The sequence below is a fragment of the Tasmannia lanceolata genome, unplaced genomic scaffold (genome assembly GCF_043159265.1).
Source record: "Tasmannia lanceolata isolate RefF3 unplaced genomic scaffold, GAP_Taslan_0.1 ptg000020l, whole genome shotgun sequence".
Classification (NCBI taxonomy): Eukaryota; Viridiplantae; Streptophyta; class Magnoliopsida; order Canellales; family Winteraceae; genus Tasmannia; species Tasmannia lanceolata.
The window spans coordinates 11,650,752-11,668,462 of NW_027518697.1; the positions used below are offsets into that span (position 1 = coordinate 11,650,752).

Genomic DNA, 17,711 nt, shown 5'->3' on the forward strand with positions numbered 1-17,711 from the left:
TTCATGGCTGTGGCCTCTAACTTTGAACTGTAGAAGCTGCACAACGCATAGCTTTTTTCTGGAGATGTGCCTCATGATCATTAGGAGGAAAGGAAAAGGGTTGTTCCCTTCTTTTGACTCTCTAACCCGTAATGATTTTCAAAATCATGGTAGCAAATGAGGAAACGGGATAGTCTAAAAAGATTTTTGATTAGTTATAAGGGAGTTTTATATTTAACAGACTAGAAAATGAAGGGCAGGCCCAGGGAGAGTAGAATGTACAAACTTGAACTGGGTCTCCAATAGTCCATCCATCCCAAACCAAGTAATATCCCTTTGAATTCCTGCAACTTTCCCATGCCTTCCCTGTCTTACCTGGGATTTGCATGTGAGAGTGCAGCCGGACGGGCTCAGATTTTGTCTTATTTATTTAATTCATCTGAGGTGGCCGCTCTCACATGCAAAAAGCCCATCGGAGAAATGCCTTATGCAATGGTCCCTAGCAAATCCCTGTCTTACCTAAACAAAAACTGCAAGAATTTCCTCAGAAAGACGGTTGATAGGTCCATTTTCTTTGACCATGCTTCTTGGTTTTCGTTCTTCCGAGGGGGCGAACAGCAGAACAGAATCACGCCGAGCGACTCCACTTCATTCTGAAAAAACTCTGCTTTTCGTTTCTCCGCAATAACCAAACAAAGGCAGAGGCACTGCCAAAGTGTTAAAGAACATAACCAGATGAAACAAGAATCAAGGAAACACTGTCTTCATCACTTCCAGATTTCTTCCATAAGCTCTATTTCATACTTTCTCTTTCCAATTCAGCTGTATAAAAGCATGCAAGCAATTGCATGTAAAACTGGTAACTGTAATGCGATTTCCCAAAATTTCTCAATTTAACTCATTTCAAAATACAAAAACAGATACAGACTATTTCCAACATTCTTCTCTAGGAAAGTTATTCTCCCCAATGATCTATGCAAAGCATTTGAACTCAGCAGGGTTAAAACCCCATATCACTCTTAAACTCATCTCCCTATCTCACTCTCAGCTTCTAAGCATCTCAAAAGTGTCTCAAGAAATGGATAATGACCCATCATTTAGTTTCTTCAGAGTCTGAACTGTCAACCATCTTCTCAAGTGAATCCACATCACCAGCCTCGGCGAGTGTGTGAATCCGAAGTGTATCAACATCTTGACTGAGTACAGGAAAATACAGTAGAAAAGACAAAAACATCAACATGGAGAAATGCAAGAGGGAAGCCTATCATATGCATTTTTCAAATAAAAAAAAGTTGGAAGTTGGGAAGGGCTTACTCTGTCACCCCGAATATTTCTTTTATTATTAAACTGTCCCTCGAGCAAAACTCCGGCAGCTGATTCAAAAAAATAAGAAAAAGGAGTAACGTCAAGATGCTAAACAAAAACCAAACTACCAATTGTGTCTGTTTATTAGTTAAAAGAAACTGCCAAATGCAAGGTATAAAAATAGAAACAGCATCTTAGTTACCAGAAGTAGGGAAGCAGGAGCAAAAGCAAAAAATAGAAAACGAAACTATTCACATGATACAGGAGACACATTCTTTCTTTCATTCTTTCTTTGTTTCTTTGTTTCTTTTTTCTTTTTTTGATAGGTAAGCTAGGGTTTGGCGGGGACCCCTAGCGGTTTATTAAAATGAGAAAGATATTACAATCAAGCGTATAAAGCACTAACCCTATCTGATGCAGATAATAGGCCAATAAGTGGCATATTTGCCCATTAGGATTTATATTTCCATACTATTTAGTTTAGGAATTTATTTTCATATTATTTAGATTCTAGGATATTTATTTCCATGTTTTTAGTTGTTAGGATTTTTATTTTCCATGGAATTTTATTTCCATCCCATTGCCTATATATAGGCCTCATTGTATTAAGAATTTTAATTTTTGATGATTAATTGAATTGATTATGTTATTGTTCTTAGGGATATTTTTTAGACTATTTGATATTAGTAGGGTTATTTTAGTATTTACTGCTTTTAGGGTAGTTTAGTCTTTTAGGGATTCTTAAATTAGCAAGTTTCTTTATTTTAGGGTTGTTAGAAGCCTATATATAGGCTAAACTACAGCTTTTTAGTTACCTTTGATGAATTATTGATTAATTGAGTGAGATTTCTTTCCCCTACTTGAGTTCTTCTTCTACTTCTCCCTAATTTCTTCTTTTCTACTCTTAATCTTCTCTTCTGCTTCTTCTTTCTTCCTCTTCTTCTATTTCTCCTTCCCAGAGTACATTACTATCACAAGAATAGGGGTACTAACCAAGAGAACAAAGACAAGACCTATATCCCTAGATACAATATCTAAGGAAAAGTGAAAACTCAAAGTATCTCAACTTCATTAACCCCTAATGTTCCAGGATGTCTATCATCCTCTGACTCAACTTCCTGGTTCTCTGGCTCTTCCTCAACTTCTGGTGGCTTTGTTCTCAGTGTATTATCCCCTCTATTAGGGGGGATCCTCGTTTAGGAATGGGAATGTACATGCTTTCTTTTTGAACTGATACAGGAGACACATGCTTTTACAAATCCAATTCAACAAAATCAAGCATACCAAGAGATGGTTGCATATATGTGTATCCCCGAAAAAAATGAGAACTAGATAGATGCTTGCACGAAATCTTCAGGTAGAATGGTCATTGTGGCATGTAAACGAGGCATTTTTGGCGAAACACTGAAAATCTCATGAATACCACAATTAAAAAGGGTTCTCTAAACCATGATCTGATAATCCTTTTCTCGCCATCAGCTGATGTCAGCCAAATAAAATGGCCCACCAAATGACAGTACTTAAGGAGATTGCCATGAGGTGTTCATACAACAAGCTTGTCAAAGCCCACCTTTAAACGACATGAGAGTTTCACCACAATGTTTCAATCATTCAAACAGTATGCATTCAATTTTTCAGAAACCAGAAAACACCACTGAGGTAAGCTGTCACTTTTTTAGGAACTACCATGAACAGGAATTTTTATTTTTATTTTTGAAATTTTTCATAGAAAAAACCTGCCATTCAATGTGGATGGTGTTACAAAAAATGACCAGAAGTTTCTTAAAAATAAAAATGCCTTCAATGCAACCAGGGACTGATGTCTGATGGCATATGATGGTGTTATTATATTACAATGGGAGATTTAAGGTCATTGTTGTAGAGTGTGGTTTTATAAGGAGCCATCAACTGACATGAATTTTGATTTATAAAATGAGTTGTAGATTGTGGTTTTCTAAAAAAAAGAACCATAATCTGACATGAATGGTGCTTTGTAAAATCAGTAATATACTCTAAAAATTGAAAGACCGCCATATACAGGTGAATCACACCATGGGAATGGTATTTTCTATCTTAACAAAATGGGTTTCTTAAAAAACAGCCCATCATCAGACCATTAAAAACCACCAAGACAACGTAAAAATTGGAACTGATAAGGAATAGGGGTGAGGAAGGAGGGAGAGAAAACATTTCAAAATATTATTTAAACAACAAAATACCGCATTTATAGCTTTTTCGTTTGTCTTAGAGGGAGCTCCAATTAATTATGTAGTCTCTGGGGCTCCATTAAGAAGATTTCCAATAAGCAAACAGGTAACAAATCCAGTTGGTATCACCTTTTGCTTTCTCCTTTTTCCTTTTACCCCAGCTTATTGTGACAAAAAAACATATATATATATATATATATATATATATATATATATATATATATATATATATATATGGAGAGAGAGAGAGAGAGAGAGAGAGAGAGAGAGAGAGAGAGAGGAAGATAAAAAAGAATTAATGAGGAATAAAGATCCCCAACATAATGAGAGAACACAAGGTTGTAAAAAACTTCCCCAAAATACTGACAGTCGGAAAAGACAGTGCAGGATTTCAAGTGTTCTTGTTTAAACACTAATTGTGAAGTAATGAGTGCATATGAATACCATCCAAATGGGATGTCATGGAAAAGAACTTTAAAATTTAAAGCATATAGCTTGCGACATCATCATAATTAGAATAGCCAGAAGTAATATCAGCATCCTACCTCGGATAGATAGAGAATCTTCCCAAAAAGGGCCTGGACAGCAACTTTTCGCTGGAAACCTTTTTCTGTAAATCCCGAAATATCCATAACAACTGGACCTGAAATGCATATAACTGGGTTATCAGCAGCCGCAAAGCATTGAGTATATTGAAAGTATTTTGTTTTTGAACCTTGTTTGGGGGTTTTCGTTTGATAAAGATATAAAGAAGACATACAGACATTCTAATCAAGCCCAAGAAAATAGTATCGACAATGGCATTACAAGAAATGTTGGAGATAAACAAATTCTCATGTTTGCTCTCTTTGGAATTTTCTACATCTAGTTGCTTACAGTTTGAACTAGCCATTTATACTGGGTGATTTTAAAACAAAACGAACAATAGCATTGTTGGGGAAATAACTGAAAATGATCCCGTTATGGGTTATAACCAATCCTTGTCATTCATGTATCCTTAGAATATGGGGCTTTGAGGATCCCCTGTAAGGTTATGTGATACTGCCATACTTAAATCCCCATACTCATACTGAGGTAATGTAGATGCTACCGCATAAGAACACAGTTACGAATGTGGGCATATATTGCTGCAACAAACTTTATTCACCATAATACTGCAATTCCTAAATGCTTCAATCCTTTGCTAATTCTGTCATCCACATGTAGGTGTCACTTCTCCTACGATTTCTGGCAAGGACTAGACCGGCACAGTTAATCTTTAGATATTCTTGATATTTCATTAATTTGGATATGATTTCTTTTCCAACTATCAGTTAGTATATGGATACCGATATTTCAGACTAAAGGTACTCATCAACGAGCTTAGTTGTATATGAATATGGAATATTTCTATTCACTGGGAGTCCTAACAAATACTGCTAGGTTCAGTCCAGAAAAAAACATTTAAAAGTAACCTGGTTTAAAAAAGCAAAGTGAAATCTACCATTTTAGTTTAGTATAAAAAAAATATTGCATTTATTTGATACGGAGTTCCAGGCAGAAAGGAATGGAACAACAGTTAAGCATGTAATGCTATGGAGTAGTGTTAAAAACTCATGACTCGAACGAGAATTCAGCCAAGGTAAAAAGAAGTCGACTTGGGCAAGTCAATGATTGACAAGGTAAACTTTCAATATCCAGGAAGGAATTTTTTATTCTTGGTAGGGAAAAACTTGGGCTAAGACAAGAACCTATCCAAGGTAGAAGAAGTCGACTAAGGGGAGTCAACTATTTTTTTTTTCTTTAAAGGTGACTAATTTTATTAATAGCAGCAACCGAATTACAACACTAGAGACAATACAAAAATTAAAAAGCAGCTGGAGCCCACCAGGATCTTTATACCTCTTCATATGAATGAATGCCAGGGCGAATAATCTCACATAAATCAAGTATCTCCGATATGGCGCCGGCTAACTTCCAAGGCCTCGTGGCTTTGTTCGAAGTCGGCGCTAGATTATTAGAAGAATCCCCTTCAATGATGGGCATGACATGAAATATGCATACCATCTCAAGCCCCCCAAGAGAGTTAGCGCTTGCGCTTCATTTAAGTCACTAATCCTGCCTGATCTATAAAAAGCCTGAACGATGTGTCCATTGTGATCTCTAAATAGGCTTCCAATCCACGCTTGTCCAGGATTTCCTTTAGACCTCCCATCAGAGTTAAGTTTCAGTCGCCCCAATGGAGGATTCTACCTTGGTGTTTCGAATGGTGGATGTAAGATGATCTAGTGGTTTGGGTTTCGAAGGATGGAAGAGGCTAGACTGATGGGTTTGGGGTTTTTGGTGAGCATATCTAATGGGTTTTGGGTTTCGACCAATGGAGAGGATCAAATCTAAAGCTTAAGGTACAGATCTATGGGTTTTGGTTATGGATCTATAGGGTTCAAGCTTTAGATCTAAAAATTTGGCTACATATCTATAATGTTACACGGATTCTTTTGAATGGGCGAAGTACCTATGTCAGACACATGTTGGATTCCAATACTTCAAGATTCTCCGCGACACTTTTAGATCTCTTTTATATGTTTTTTTTTTAAATATTACTGCCACAACTTTACAATTACCGTAGGTTTTGTGTTTTATCTGCCTTAATAGTAAGTTTTTATATGAAAATAAAATATCATATTCACTTAACATATTTAAATTTTCAAAATATTACTTGTTATAATCATATTATTATGTAAATAAAATTAAAAATTAAAAAATTGATTAAAATATTTCTGGTGAATCCCCAAATCATTCTTTTTGAGGTTTGTCAAAGCTGACATTCGATATCCATGCCGGATTCCAACACCCACACCCATACTGATGCAACATATGTTTTTGTTATTGATTTAAGGATTCTGTGAACAGATCTGAGATGGGACAGGAAATGCGATCATAAGTGTTTGCAAAAATGATTGCAAACAGTCTTCTTGGATCTAGTTAGATCTTCCAAAAGTTTTAAGGACTTGATCTTTCTTGCCCTGATACCATGACAAACCTTGCAAAGGTTCTTGAAGAAAAGAGGATAATATGATTCCTGGTTGGTTTCTATTTTCATGGTGTATCTATATAGAATTATGAGAAATCAAGAATCTTCTACTAGGACGTAGAAATCTAGATTAGCTGTAAATCTATTAGTAAACTTAGATTGAAGTTAAGAGATAGAGAGCCTTGAAGACTCTCCAAGAAGAGTTGCTTATGACTTCTCCTTTATTCTTCTACTTTGTCCTCTTTTACTCAACTAGCTTTGCTTGCGAAAGTTCGAAACCATCCACTCTAGAAGCAATCTATTACATGAAGTGATTTCACTGTCGGATACTGCTGTTTGGGATTATATTATTAGGATTTTTATTCTGCAATCATTTCCGCTGCATTTAAGTTTTAACCTTTACTTGGTCAATTGAAAGAAAATTTGCTGAAGGAACTCCAACATTTATGCAGTCATTGACCGCTATCAGCATTTATAACAAAAAGAGCTACATCTCCCTAAGCAATAACTAGAAGATAAAAATACACATCACTTATGACAAAAAGAGCTAGATTTCATTAAAAAATAACTAAATGATCAAACTTTACAAGGTTTATCCATGCATCTCTTGAAAATCAGACTGAGGAGACATGATCATAAAATTGATATGCATAATACAAGCGGTGATACTGACCTTTCTCCTTCACAATTCTTCTCGAAATCTCATTTAGTACTTCAGCTATCTGCTCATCTTCCAACATTGAGGCTTTTCTAAGATGGAGAAGGTCCACAATCATGTCAGGATTGAAGGGCTTTTCATTCAGTGCATACCGGATATACTTTCGCAAAATTTCCTCCATTTCAAAACCTGTCTGAATATAAACTAGAGGTGGTATAAATATCCTGGTGGCACAGATTAAAATGTTTTATAATTCCTTGCAATGGGTGAGATTCTAGCCGATGAACTGAAAATTTTGCAAAGAAAAATATTAATGACTATGAAAGATGCTTTAACAGAGTATGGTTCATCCTTAACAAACAACTACAGCTAGAATTCCAAAACAACAACAGAGGGATTATGAATCTAATATTTACTTAGTGGGTTATCAATCTAATATTTACTTGAGTAACCATGTAGCCAATAAAAATTAAGAGGATGAAGGCAAATCAATCAATCGCCATCCCAACCAAAACTAATGAAATTTTTACAAGCTAAACACAAATTTTGGAAACTTAGTAAATAAATTCTCTGCATCATACCTTTTGCATAAGGCCCTTAAGAGTTGAAAGCTGCACTGCATCACGTCCTGTTTGAAACAACTCATCTATTGATTTGCATAGCATTGCATTCTTATTCACCTGAGGTAGAGAAATTCAAACGAATTATAGAAAGAAGAAACTGACTATGTTACTTAATGTTTAATAATGCAAAAAGATTAAAAAAAAAAAAAACAATATGACAGTGAAGTGGACCTTTAATAGAATAAAATATCCACTACATTACAAACTCCATCCACCAAATACATATATAGACGCTCCATCTATATATATATTTGAATGGCAGACGCTCCATCCATATTAAAACAAGCATAAAACAAGTTGATTGTCAACATTTATTACTTATAAGGTCATACACTAGAATTTGAATACTGCTTGATGCAAATGCTTCCCAGACCCTCATGATTTCCTGACTTCTTTGAAAACAGCTGCCTTGGCACTCGCACACCGGTTTCCTTAGGCTCTATGTGGTTGCAGGTATTTACCTTGTAGAGTAGTGGTGTAAGTAGTCAACAGAGAGGAGACAAGCCTTGTGTTACGGGCCAAATATTTGAGCAACGGAATAACCCGTGCGGCGCCCCAACATGCACCGATGCTAGGGCAAGCCTTCAATCGTGCAAGGCTTTAAAGGCCCTACACACCAACACCCCTTGATGCTTCGAATGAGCACACAGACTCTAAGCTGTTCAACAGGCTACTTGGCTCAGATCTTGACATGCACTTCTAGATACCCACACTCATGATCAGCCTGCATCACGAGTACATCGAACATAAGGCCTTGGGGCCTAATGCAAAGTCCATCGGGTACGAGGCATGACGATGCCACGCACCAATCCGCCAAGCGCTGGGGCTTGGTCATCCAAGGAGCAAGATGCCCCATGGACTGATCCGCAAGGTGTACACCTCGCGAGGGCAACCGAAGTCGCCCCGGCACGAACCCATGGAAGACCTAGAGAATGGCCTACCCACAAGACGTACCGCGGTGCAGAGGGGCAAACAGTATAGGTAGCCCCCTGCACCGGTCCGTACGCGCAATACATGTGGGAACCCAACCCTACATGCACTGTCTTTGGCCCCCATCCTCGACCAAAGAAACTGGAGCATCCCTATGGATAGCTCGCAGTCCGCACCCAAAGCTCCCTTAGGGCACGCCTACGAGTTGAAGTATGATTTCCTACTGTGTGCAACAGATGCACAAGCAAGTCCTCTTGCAACCCATGAGCAAGCCACCAAGGCTCCTGCCCACACCTGCTGGGCCTAACGGGGGAGGAGTCAGCAAGTCACGGGGTCAACTCCTCCTATAGAGTTTGGCCAACCAACTAGCTTAGCGGCGAGTGGCGACCAAAGGTGCTATAAACAACGCATTTCCAAGACGCAACGAGATAAGACGGGATGGATTTTAATACCGGTTGTGTCCTGAACTGTTTCCCCGTGACTCTTGGATTTATCCGGACCTTATCTCGTAGAGTGGTAAGTGGTAAGAACTGTTTGGTTGCCAACCTCGTATAGTAGTGGTAGGGAGTGTCATTACCTATATATAACAGCAAATCCATTTCAAAAAAAAAGTAGTGGTAGGGAGTGTCATTACCTATATATATATATATATATATATATATATATATATATATATATATATATATATATATATATATAAGAATAGTGTTCCTGCGCATAGCTTATCTGAGCAGCTGCTTCAAAAACTCATGTGGCCCACATTTTTGGGTGATCCAAAGCATTCATTTCAAAGGCCCTTCCATGAATAGGGTGTGCACGGAAAACGGTTTCTACACACATGTGTAGATAAGTTATCTACACACTAGCTTAAAATACAGTGGAGGCCCACATTGTTTTGGTGATCCAAACCATTCATTTGATTGGCCCTCACATAGATAGGTGTCCACAAAAAATCAGCTCCATAGTATCATCCTAACCCTTCGAACCGTGGAGGCAAAAAATGGACAGATTTCTGAAGGTTTATACACGTTCATTTTACCTCCACAAATCGTAGGGTTGGGATGATCCTATGGAGCTGATTTTTTGTGGACACCTTATCTATGTGAGGGCCAATTAAATGGATGGTTTGGATCACCCAAACAATATGTCGTCCACTGTATTTTAAGCTAGTGTGTAGATAACTTATCTACACACTATATATAAGAATAGTGTTCCTGCGCATAGCTTATCTGAGCAGCTGCTTCAAAAACTCATGTGACCCACATTTTTTGGGTGATCCAAAGCATTCATTTGAAAGGCCCTTCCATGAATAGGGTGTGCACCAAAAATCAGCCCTATAGGATCATCCTAACCCAATCAAAGGTGGAGGGGAAAATGGACAGACATTGTTTCTGACCATTTTTCCCCTCCACAAAATGGCAGGGTTAGGATGATCCTAAAGGGCTCATTTTTGGTACACACCCTATCCATGAAAAGGCCTTCCAAATGAATGCTTTGGATCACCACAAAAATGTAGGGCCGCATGAGTTTTTGAAGCAGCTGCTCAGATAAGCTATCTGAGCAGTTGTGCAGGAACACTTCTCTCTCTCTCTCTCTCTCTCTCTCTCTCTCTATATATATATATATATATATATATATATATATATATATATATATAGGATCATCCTAACCCAATCAAAGGTGGAGGGGAAAATGGACAGACACTGTTTCTGACCATTTTTTCCCTCCACAAATGGCTGGGTTAGGATGATCCTAAAGGGCTCATTTTTGGTACACACCATATCCATGAAAAGGCCTTCCAAATGAATGCTTTGGATCACCCCACAAATGTGGGGCCACATGAGTTTTTGAAGCAGCTGCTCAGATAAGCTATCTGAGCAGTTGCGCAGGAACACTTCTCTCTCTCTCTCTCTCTCTCTCTCTCTCTCTCTCTATATATATATATATATATATATATATATATATATATATATATATATATATATATATAAAGAGAGAGAGAGAGTTTTTGAAGCAGCTGCTCAAATAAGCTATCTGAGCAATTGCGCAGGAACACCTCTCTCTCTCTCTCTCTCTCTCTCTCTCTCTCTCTCTCTATATATATATATATATATATATATTGTTTTTTGCTTGGATTTTGTTGGGAAGATACGAGGATGATATGTCATCAGACAAGCACGAGGCAAGGAGGGGACATCCCTGGTAGTCTTCAGGGAGTTCATTAGTCTAATGGCAACCAAACAGGGCTTATTGATGTGGCACCTAAAACCCAAGTACACCCCAACAAAAGCTCAGCTTTTGTACAAGACCTTGGTTTGATACTAGTTGCTTTCTTTAATTCATCAAAGTGTCACCAAGACTTGGTTCGATAACAAATGGCCAGACCAAACTGATTTACCATTCGTACACGCACTAATTTACGGAAAAGATAAGCATCTGCATCATTAACAAATCCCAAGTTGATAAGTTTTCAACTGAAGATCACCTTCTACAACATAACCACAAAGATAACAGCCCTCAATGCTCAATAGTGGTTTTACGGATGTTCTAATTAGGAGTTAGGACACACTTCAATCATTAAAATCTTACAATTCCTGCCAACTTCAGTCCTAAATTAGATTATTCTCTACTTATTTGTTGTTATGTCCAGATTTTCATACATAATAATCTCGATCCCTACCAACTCTGGGATAGACAACTCAAATCAAACCAGTTCAATGTTCTGCAACAGGAACCAGTACATGATAAATGCATAAAACCCCAGTATCAAAAACTCAAGAAAAAAAAATGAAAAATCGCAACCCAACAACAAAGGCGTATACATATGCAATAATTGAACAAAAAATCACAAACTTTGAAACCCAATACAAATAAAACCCCTCACCAATGTCTTTCTCTTTTCCCTAGGAGAATTGAATTTCTTCACAGTCTTCACAACAGCAAGAACAAAAGAGATACCCACATAAGCTAATGGAATAGCAAGAATCCAAGGTAAAGAGCTCTGTCCAACCCTAGGCCCAGGAATCGCCTGCGTGACGGTGCCCGTGAACTCAACAAGATCCATGGCCTTTTCCTGAACCCAAGGCAACTCTTCCTCAACTTCTTCCTCTTCTTCCTCAATCTTTGATGATTCTTTATTAGGGTTTTTTTGGTTCTCTGGTTTTGGAATTCCCATTTCTTCAGTTTTTGTTTTGGCCCTCAGGATTAGAAGAGAGGTGGGTTTTCTCTGTCTTTGTGGAAGGGGAAGATAAGGGAATGATAGAAGAGGGAAGGTTGTTACATCAGGGCGCATTATAGCACCGGGGGCCCAAGCACGGAGCAACAACTGCTGAGAAGCCATGGAAAGTGCTCCCTTGAAAGCTGTTTTGGGACCTGGTTTTTATCGGGAAGAAATTGGAATGGATCCCTCTAACGTTACGCCCTGTGCGTAGCACGCACCTGTTTTTTTATTTAGGGAAAAATACACTCAGACCCCTGTGGTTTCTTTCTGACACATTCAACTTCACCTGTGGTTTCAATTTGGGTAAGGTAGGCCCCCTCAGTTGACGGTTCATCCACAGAAGGGTTAGGATGATCCGATGGAGCTGACTTTTTGGGCACGCTCTATCTATGTCAGGGCCCATCAAATGAACGCTTTGGATCATCCAAACAATGTGGGGCCACTGTGTTTTTTGTAGTGTTTGGATTCGGGTATGGGCCCACATTGTTTGGATGATCCAAAGCATTCGTTTGATGGACCCTGACATAGATAGGGTGTGTCTAAAAAATCAGCTCCATCGGATCATCCTAACCCTTCAATCTGTGGGCGAACAGTCAACGGAGGGGGCCTACCTTACACAAATTCAAACCACAGGGGGACTACTACTTGTAACTTTTTAAACATTAGTGGTTAAGTTGAATGTGTCAGAAACCACGAGAGGTCTAAGTGTATTTTTCCCTTTTATTTATTTGAGAATGGCTCTTATTTGGGTGTCATAATCGAACAGCAAACACGTTTCATTGTTTTTAGGTAGTGATATTGGACACTACCATGTTTTAATAATGGACCTAACTAAGTAACCTCTTCTTGTCTTAAGGAAGTGATATCAGCAAACCTCATTTTGATATTTGCACAAACCCTGCTGTCTTTTTGTATTTAACTAGCTGTCAAAAGGTTATTATCACGTAAGCACTCGCGAGCCAAATAAAGGAGAAAATACAGCTAGGATTGTGCGTATATCAAAATATGGTTGTCTTGATAACATTTCCCCTTCTTTTATTAATTATCAAGCTCTCAAAAATGAGAAAAATATGGATCCCAGATAGCCTCATCGTATCTGTTGCCTGAGAGTTCATCTCATCATTCCCTTCGCAGCCACCCTTTTATTATTTTAGCATTTCTTACACGGAAAATGGGGCTGCATTTAATGCATTTCTCGTCCACATCCATCTATGCATGTGACACTGTTGTGTGGTGTGTGGCACAGGGCCTAGTTATTAATTGAGACGTTCCCGTCTCAATTCGAAAAGGCATCTATGCATGTTAGGCACATAATTTATTAACGTTGGTCGTATGAAATATAAATTCACTCTGAGTTAAAGTCTTTAATCTGAAGCAAATGAGCACCCAAAAGATATGGTTTTCAATGCTTGCAAAGAAGCCATTCGTTGGTATCTAGATGGCATTTCGAATTGTAAGGGAAAGTACAAAGCACATTCCTCTTTAACTCAAGATGAACAAACTTTTAAGGCTTACCAAGATAGAAACGTTTTGAGAAAATTAAGGGACAGATTGGGATGGAGAGACACGTGATTTGGAGTCTCTCATCCCTCTCCCAACTCAATAAATAAAGGTATTCACATTAGGGGTGCAAGTTTGGCCCTGTGAGCCCTGAGCCCGAACAGGGTCAGGGCTGGATTTCCCAACCCTGAGGGCGGGTCAGGGTCAATTTTTTCGACCCTGACTCAAGTCGGGTCGGGTTCTGGGTTAATGCCTCGGGTACCCTGACCCGGCCCGACCCTAAGTTTTCTATTATAAAATTTGAACCATCTATGCATGTTTCTGTTGCTAATGTTTTCTATTATCTTGGATTGATGTTTCTTTAGATTATTATTATTAATTGTCTCTGTTGCCCGTCATGTTGTTGAATTCATATTGTCTTATTTTGTTCCCTTTCTCTGTTTATTGATCATTTTGTTCTATATGATAAGTGGTTGCTCTATTTTTTGCACTCTTAACAGGTATTTGCACTAGGGTCAATTAGGGCCGGCCCGGCCATGCCCAATCAGGGCGGGCCAGGGCCAGCACTGACCCCTGTAGGGCGGGCAATGGGATCCAGGGTTGGGCTAGGGTTTTAAAAAACCCAACCTGTTGCAGCCCCCCCTCCCATGCTATGCATGTGGAATAATATTCAGTAGGAAAAAAAATCTAAGTTCAAATAGGCTTACCATTTTCCTTGAAAATAGGGAAATTTTTTTATTTGGAAAACAATTTCTATGGAAAATTTTCCAATGAAAATGTTTCAAAAAAAAATTCCATGAAAAGCGCACATATGCCAATTAAAAAAGAAAAGACAAGCTGAGTTTGTGCAATTATCAAATTATGATACTGCTAATATTCACACTACCATGTTTTCATAACTGCACTAACTCATCTAGTCTTTTATTATTAAAACAGTTGTCAAAGGTTATTACAGTTCCCAAAAAGCTCTTGGGAGCCAATTAAAAAAGAAAAGACGAGAGGAGTTTGTGTAATTATTAAAACATGGTAATACCAATATCAGTAGCCAATTTAGCACAGACCTGCAGTTGCAGGCAGCATGAGCCCTCTAATTATTTGGAAATTCTGAAGCAGAGGTGACAGCAAAAAGTAAAAAATATGCTATTTGGAGACATTGGTCTGTCTGGGAATCACACGATATTTCTAAGGAAAATGAAAGCTTCTATTTCAGGGTGTAGCTATGTTCGGATAATCAATCATCACTTCAAAATCTGTATAAGAGATTTTTAATATATAAATCAGAGATGTGATGTAGGGAGGTGCCCCTTGGTTGGTTAACACACATGATGTGAACTCCTTTGGTTGCTTGTGAGTGGACTGAGTCTTATTTTGCATCCATAGTCTTGTACAATTCCCTGTTTATTCTAGTATTTTATTTTATTTTGAATGGAGAGATAGATTTCATTAAATAAAAACCGAGAAAGAGGAGGTCTCGCAAGAGAGCTACAAAAGTGCAATTAAGACATAGAAGCCAATATACAAAAGGAAAAAGGAAAACACTAGGGAGGAAGAAAGTCGAAGAACTCGACACTTTCTTTGGAATCCCCTTCTCGAGCTAATTTATCTGCCTCGCCATTGGCTGACTGTTTTACATGTGAAAAAGAGACCAATGCCGTCCCAATTCTATCTTGAATTCCATCCAAGAAGTCAGCGAATCTCCAAGGCACCGCCTTAGTACCTCGAAGCCATCTAATAACATTGAGGGAGTCCCTTCCACCACGACCTTGTTCATATCAACATTAAGTAGCATCTTGATACCATGATGGATGGCAGATGCCAATGAAGCGGAGGTTCTAGTAATTTATAATCAGATCTATCATATTATTTGCCATTTTATCTCTGATCTTCTTTGAATACGAAAGTTAATTACAGTATTAGTTATTGAATGAGCCTCGCGAAGAGAGTCCTTCCTGCCCACCGACCGGGGTGACTTCCCTGACAAGATATGGGTTCAGGCGGGTCCTGTCATTTTGCTCAATTTGAGGAAGGGAGATTAGACTGATATTTTCCCCATGCACTGTTTGTTTTGGATTTTGAGAACCAATTGTGAGTCCAAGACTGATTATTGGACTAAAAATTAAGGCACTAGTGTGAGTACAAAATCCATTATTGGACTGAAAATTATTACATTTAATTTTGAGTCCAATAATTGCTTTTGGACTCGCAATCCGTTGTCATAATCTTAAACGAATAGGGCCTAAATGTAAGACCCTGTTTGTTTTGGATTTGGAGAACCTCTCAAATAATCAGTATTTGGACTCACAATCGGTTCTCAAAATCCAAAACAAATCGGGCCTAAAGTTGGGTCCCAACATCAGTTTTGGACTCACAACCGATTCTCAAAACCCAAAACAACCTGGGCCTAAATTTGGGTCCAATAATCAGTTTTGGATTCAACCGATACTCGAAATCCAAAACAAATAGGTCCTTAATATTACAGATGGTGAGTCTAGCTGTGGTTTTATAGTCCTGTGACCATTGATCTTGCGGATCATCACAAGACCATGCGCAAATGCCTGATTCCATGCCGAGTACACGATCAAAAAGCGTTCATCTAAATCTAAATCTAATTGCGAGATATGATTAATTATGTACTGTAATTCCTATTTTAGCATTCTCATTTCAGGTAAGAGCTTCAACTCTTATGTAATTAACCACTATGTTTTCAATCCATAATCTATTTATATAAAATATCCAAAAGAATACAAAGCAAGTATAAATATGGAGTAAAAACATATATCATCTCCATTTCCAATAGGGATAAAAAAAATAATGAGCCATGTAAATAAAATAAGTAAGGAAAATAGCAGTCAAGAAAATCAAAGCCTCAACTTAAACTTACAACTACTACTCCTGATACTGATCTGATTATTAGCGCTTACTTGATTCACCACCAATCTGCACCTTACCAAGAACTTCACCTTCTTCAGCTTCAAGCTCCCAAATTTGACTCTCACAGGCACATTAGCTTTAACATCAAGGGGAACGCTCCCTGTCTGTTGTTGCTCTTGCAAGATTGAACTCATCAGCCCACTTCCAGACTGGGTCTGACCCGTCAAAACTATGTCCAAAACGGTGGTGTTCTGGTGACCCTGGTAGAAATTCGGAAGAGTTCCATCACAAAGACTAGTATTAGTGTACCACACACTAAGCTCGCTCCCATCCTCGTAGTAGATTCCGATATGTTTGTTGGGATTCCTGGCAGTGATCGTCACGTTGAATTGAGCAGAGACGCTCATGTCGGCGTTGAGTTGGAAACTGGTGATCGCCAAGCGATCGATAGAGTATTTCGGGAGCTTTGGCTGGAAAACAAGATAAAGGATTCCAACAGTAGCTGCGATGAGGATGATGAGGAGGAAGAGGAGGCAGATTGTCCAACACAAACACCTACAACAACATCCTCTCCTCTTTGGGGGCTTTGAGTGTGAAATGGGGATCGTCCTACGAAGTGGAGGAGCTTGCCCAATTGGGCCATCTGATCTCCGTGAGTAGCTTGGAGCTCGCTCGATTGGGTCACCTTTATCTGATCTCCAAGAGTGGCTTGGCACCAATGGCGCCGTGGGCTGTGATTCGACATCCACTGGATGAATTCTTTGTTGATCTGCCATTACACAATAACCCAAGAATGGTTTCCAAAATTCTCTACTTAATGTGCAACTCCTCCCAAGTAATCTCCTTGAGTTCTCTAGTTCTTGAGATCCAAAAATGACTTATTTTGTACTGATTCTCTCAAAGTCCCCTGACAGCAAATGCCTCTATTAACTAGAGGTAAAAGCTTTGGGTTATATAGATTTTAAAACTTGGAAGGGTGACTTTTTGAGGTTGATGTGTTTTTGTTGGACTATTCATGTGGGGTTCTTTCTCACCTTCCTTACCTAATAAAACTAATACAAATGAGGTTTAGCTGAGGAAGGATTCCTACCTCGTGAATGAGTCTTGATGCTCCTTCCCTTTCCTTTTCATTCATGTCGACTCATTGAAAAATATCAGTTTAAAAAGTCCCAACTTCCTTTTTGCTCATTGCCCCTGTTTCTAACATGCGTGTATTGACTTTTGCCTCGTGAAGGCTTCGGAGAAATACAAGCTAAAAGGCTCCACCGTGTATTGGGTTTCGTACGTTACCTTATTTTTCTGACTTTTGTGCCACAAGGGCAGTTTTTTTTTCCAATGAACGTTGAAGAGTGTAGTGCTTTAGATAATAGATGCTGATTTTTCACCTAAACCTCTAACCTTGTCC

The 17,711-nt window shown here is 38.6% G+C and overlaps 2 protein-coding genes across 2 annotated transcripts; both read right to left on the minus strand.

The window, feature by feature from the left end:
* Window positions 1-853: 853 nt before the first annotated feature.
* Window positions 854-12,152, minus strand: LOC143854921 (ribosomal RNA small subunit methyltransferase J). Its single transcript, XM_077365061.1, has 6 exons — window positions 11,600-12,152; window positions 7,744-7,842; window positions 7,178-7,355; window positions 4,037-4,134; window positions 1,294-1,352; window positions 854-1,175 (listed from the first exon to the last, which is right to left on the minus strand). The coding sequence occupies exons 1-6, from the start codon at window positions 12,053-12,055 to the stop codon at window positions 1,073-1,075; spliced, it is 993 nt and encodes a 330-aa protein (XP_077221176.1). The 5' UTR covers window positions 12,056-12,152; the 3' UTR covers window positions 854-1,072.
* Window positions 12,153-16,134: 3,982 nt separating this feature from the next.
* On the minus strand, window positions 16,135-17,308 carry LOC143854533 (Late embryogenesis abundant (LEA) hydroxyproline-rich glycoprotein family). The gene has a single exon (XM_077364550.1). The coding sequence runs from the start codon at window positions 17,080-17,082 to the stop codon at window positions 16,294-16,296; it is 789 nt and encodes a 262-aa protein (XP_077220665.1). The 5' UTR covers window positions 17,083-17,308; the 3' UTR covers window positions 16,135-16,293.
* Window positions 17,309-17,711: the final 403 nt, after the last annotated feature.

Bases quoted from the DNA above. Each gene is read 5' to 3' on its own strand.
- LOC143854921 (XM_077365061.1), bottom strand. From the start codon at position 12,055: ATGGCTTCTCAGCAGTTGTTGCTCCGTGCTTGGGCCCCCGGTGCTATA. The intron at 4,135-7,177 runs GTCAGTATCACC...TATGCATTTCAG, and splicing joins AAGAATTGTGAAGGAGAAAG to GTCCAGTTGTTATGGATATT. The intron at 1,176-1,293 runs GTAAGCCCTTCC...TCCTGTACTCAG, and splicing joins GAAATATTCGGGGTGACAGA to TCAAGATGTTGATACACTTC.
- LOC143854533 (XM_077364550.1), bottom strand. From the start codon at position 17,082: ATGGCAGATCAACAAAGAATTCATCCAGTGGATGTCGAATCACAGCCC.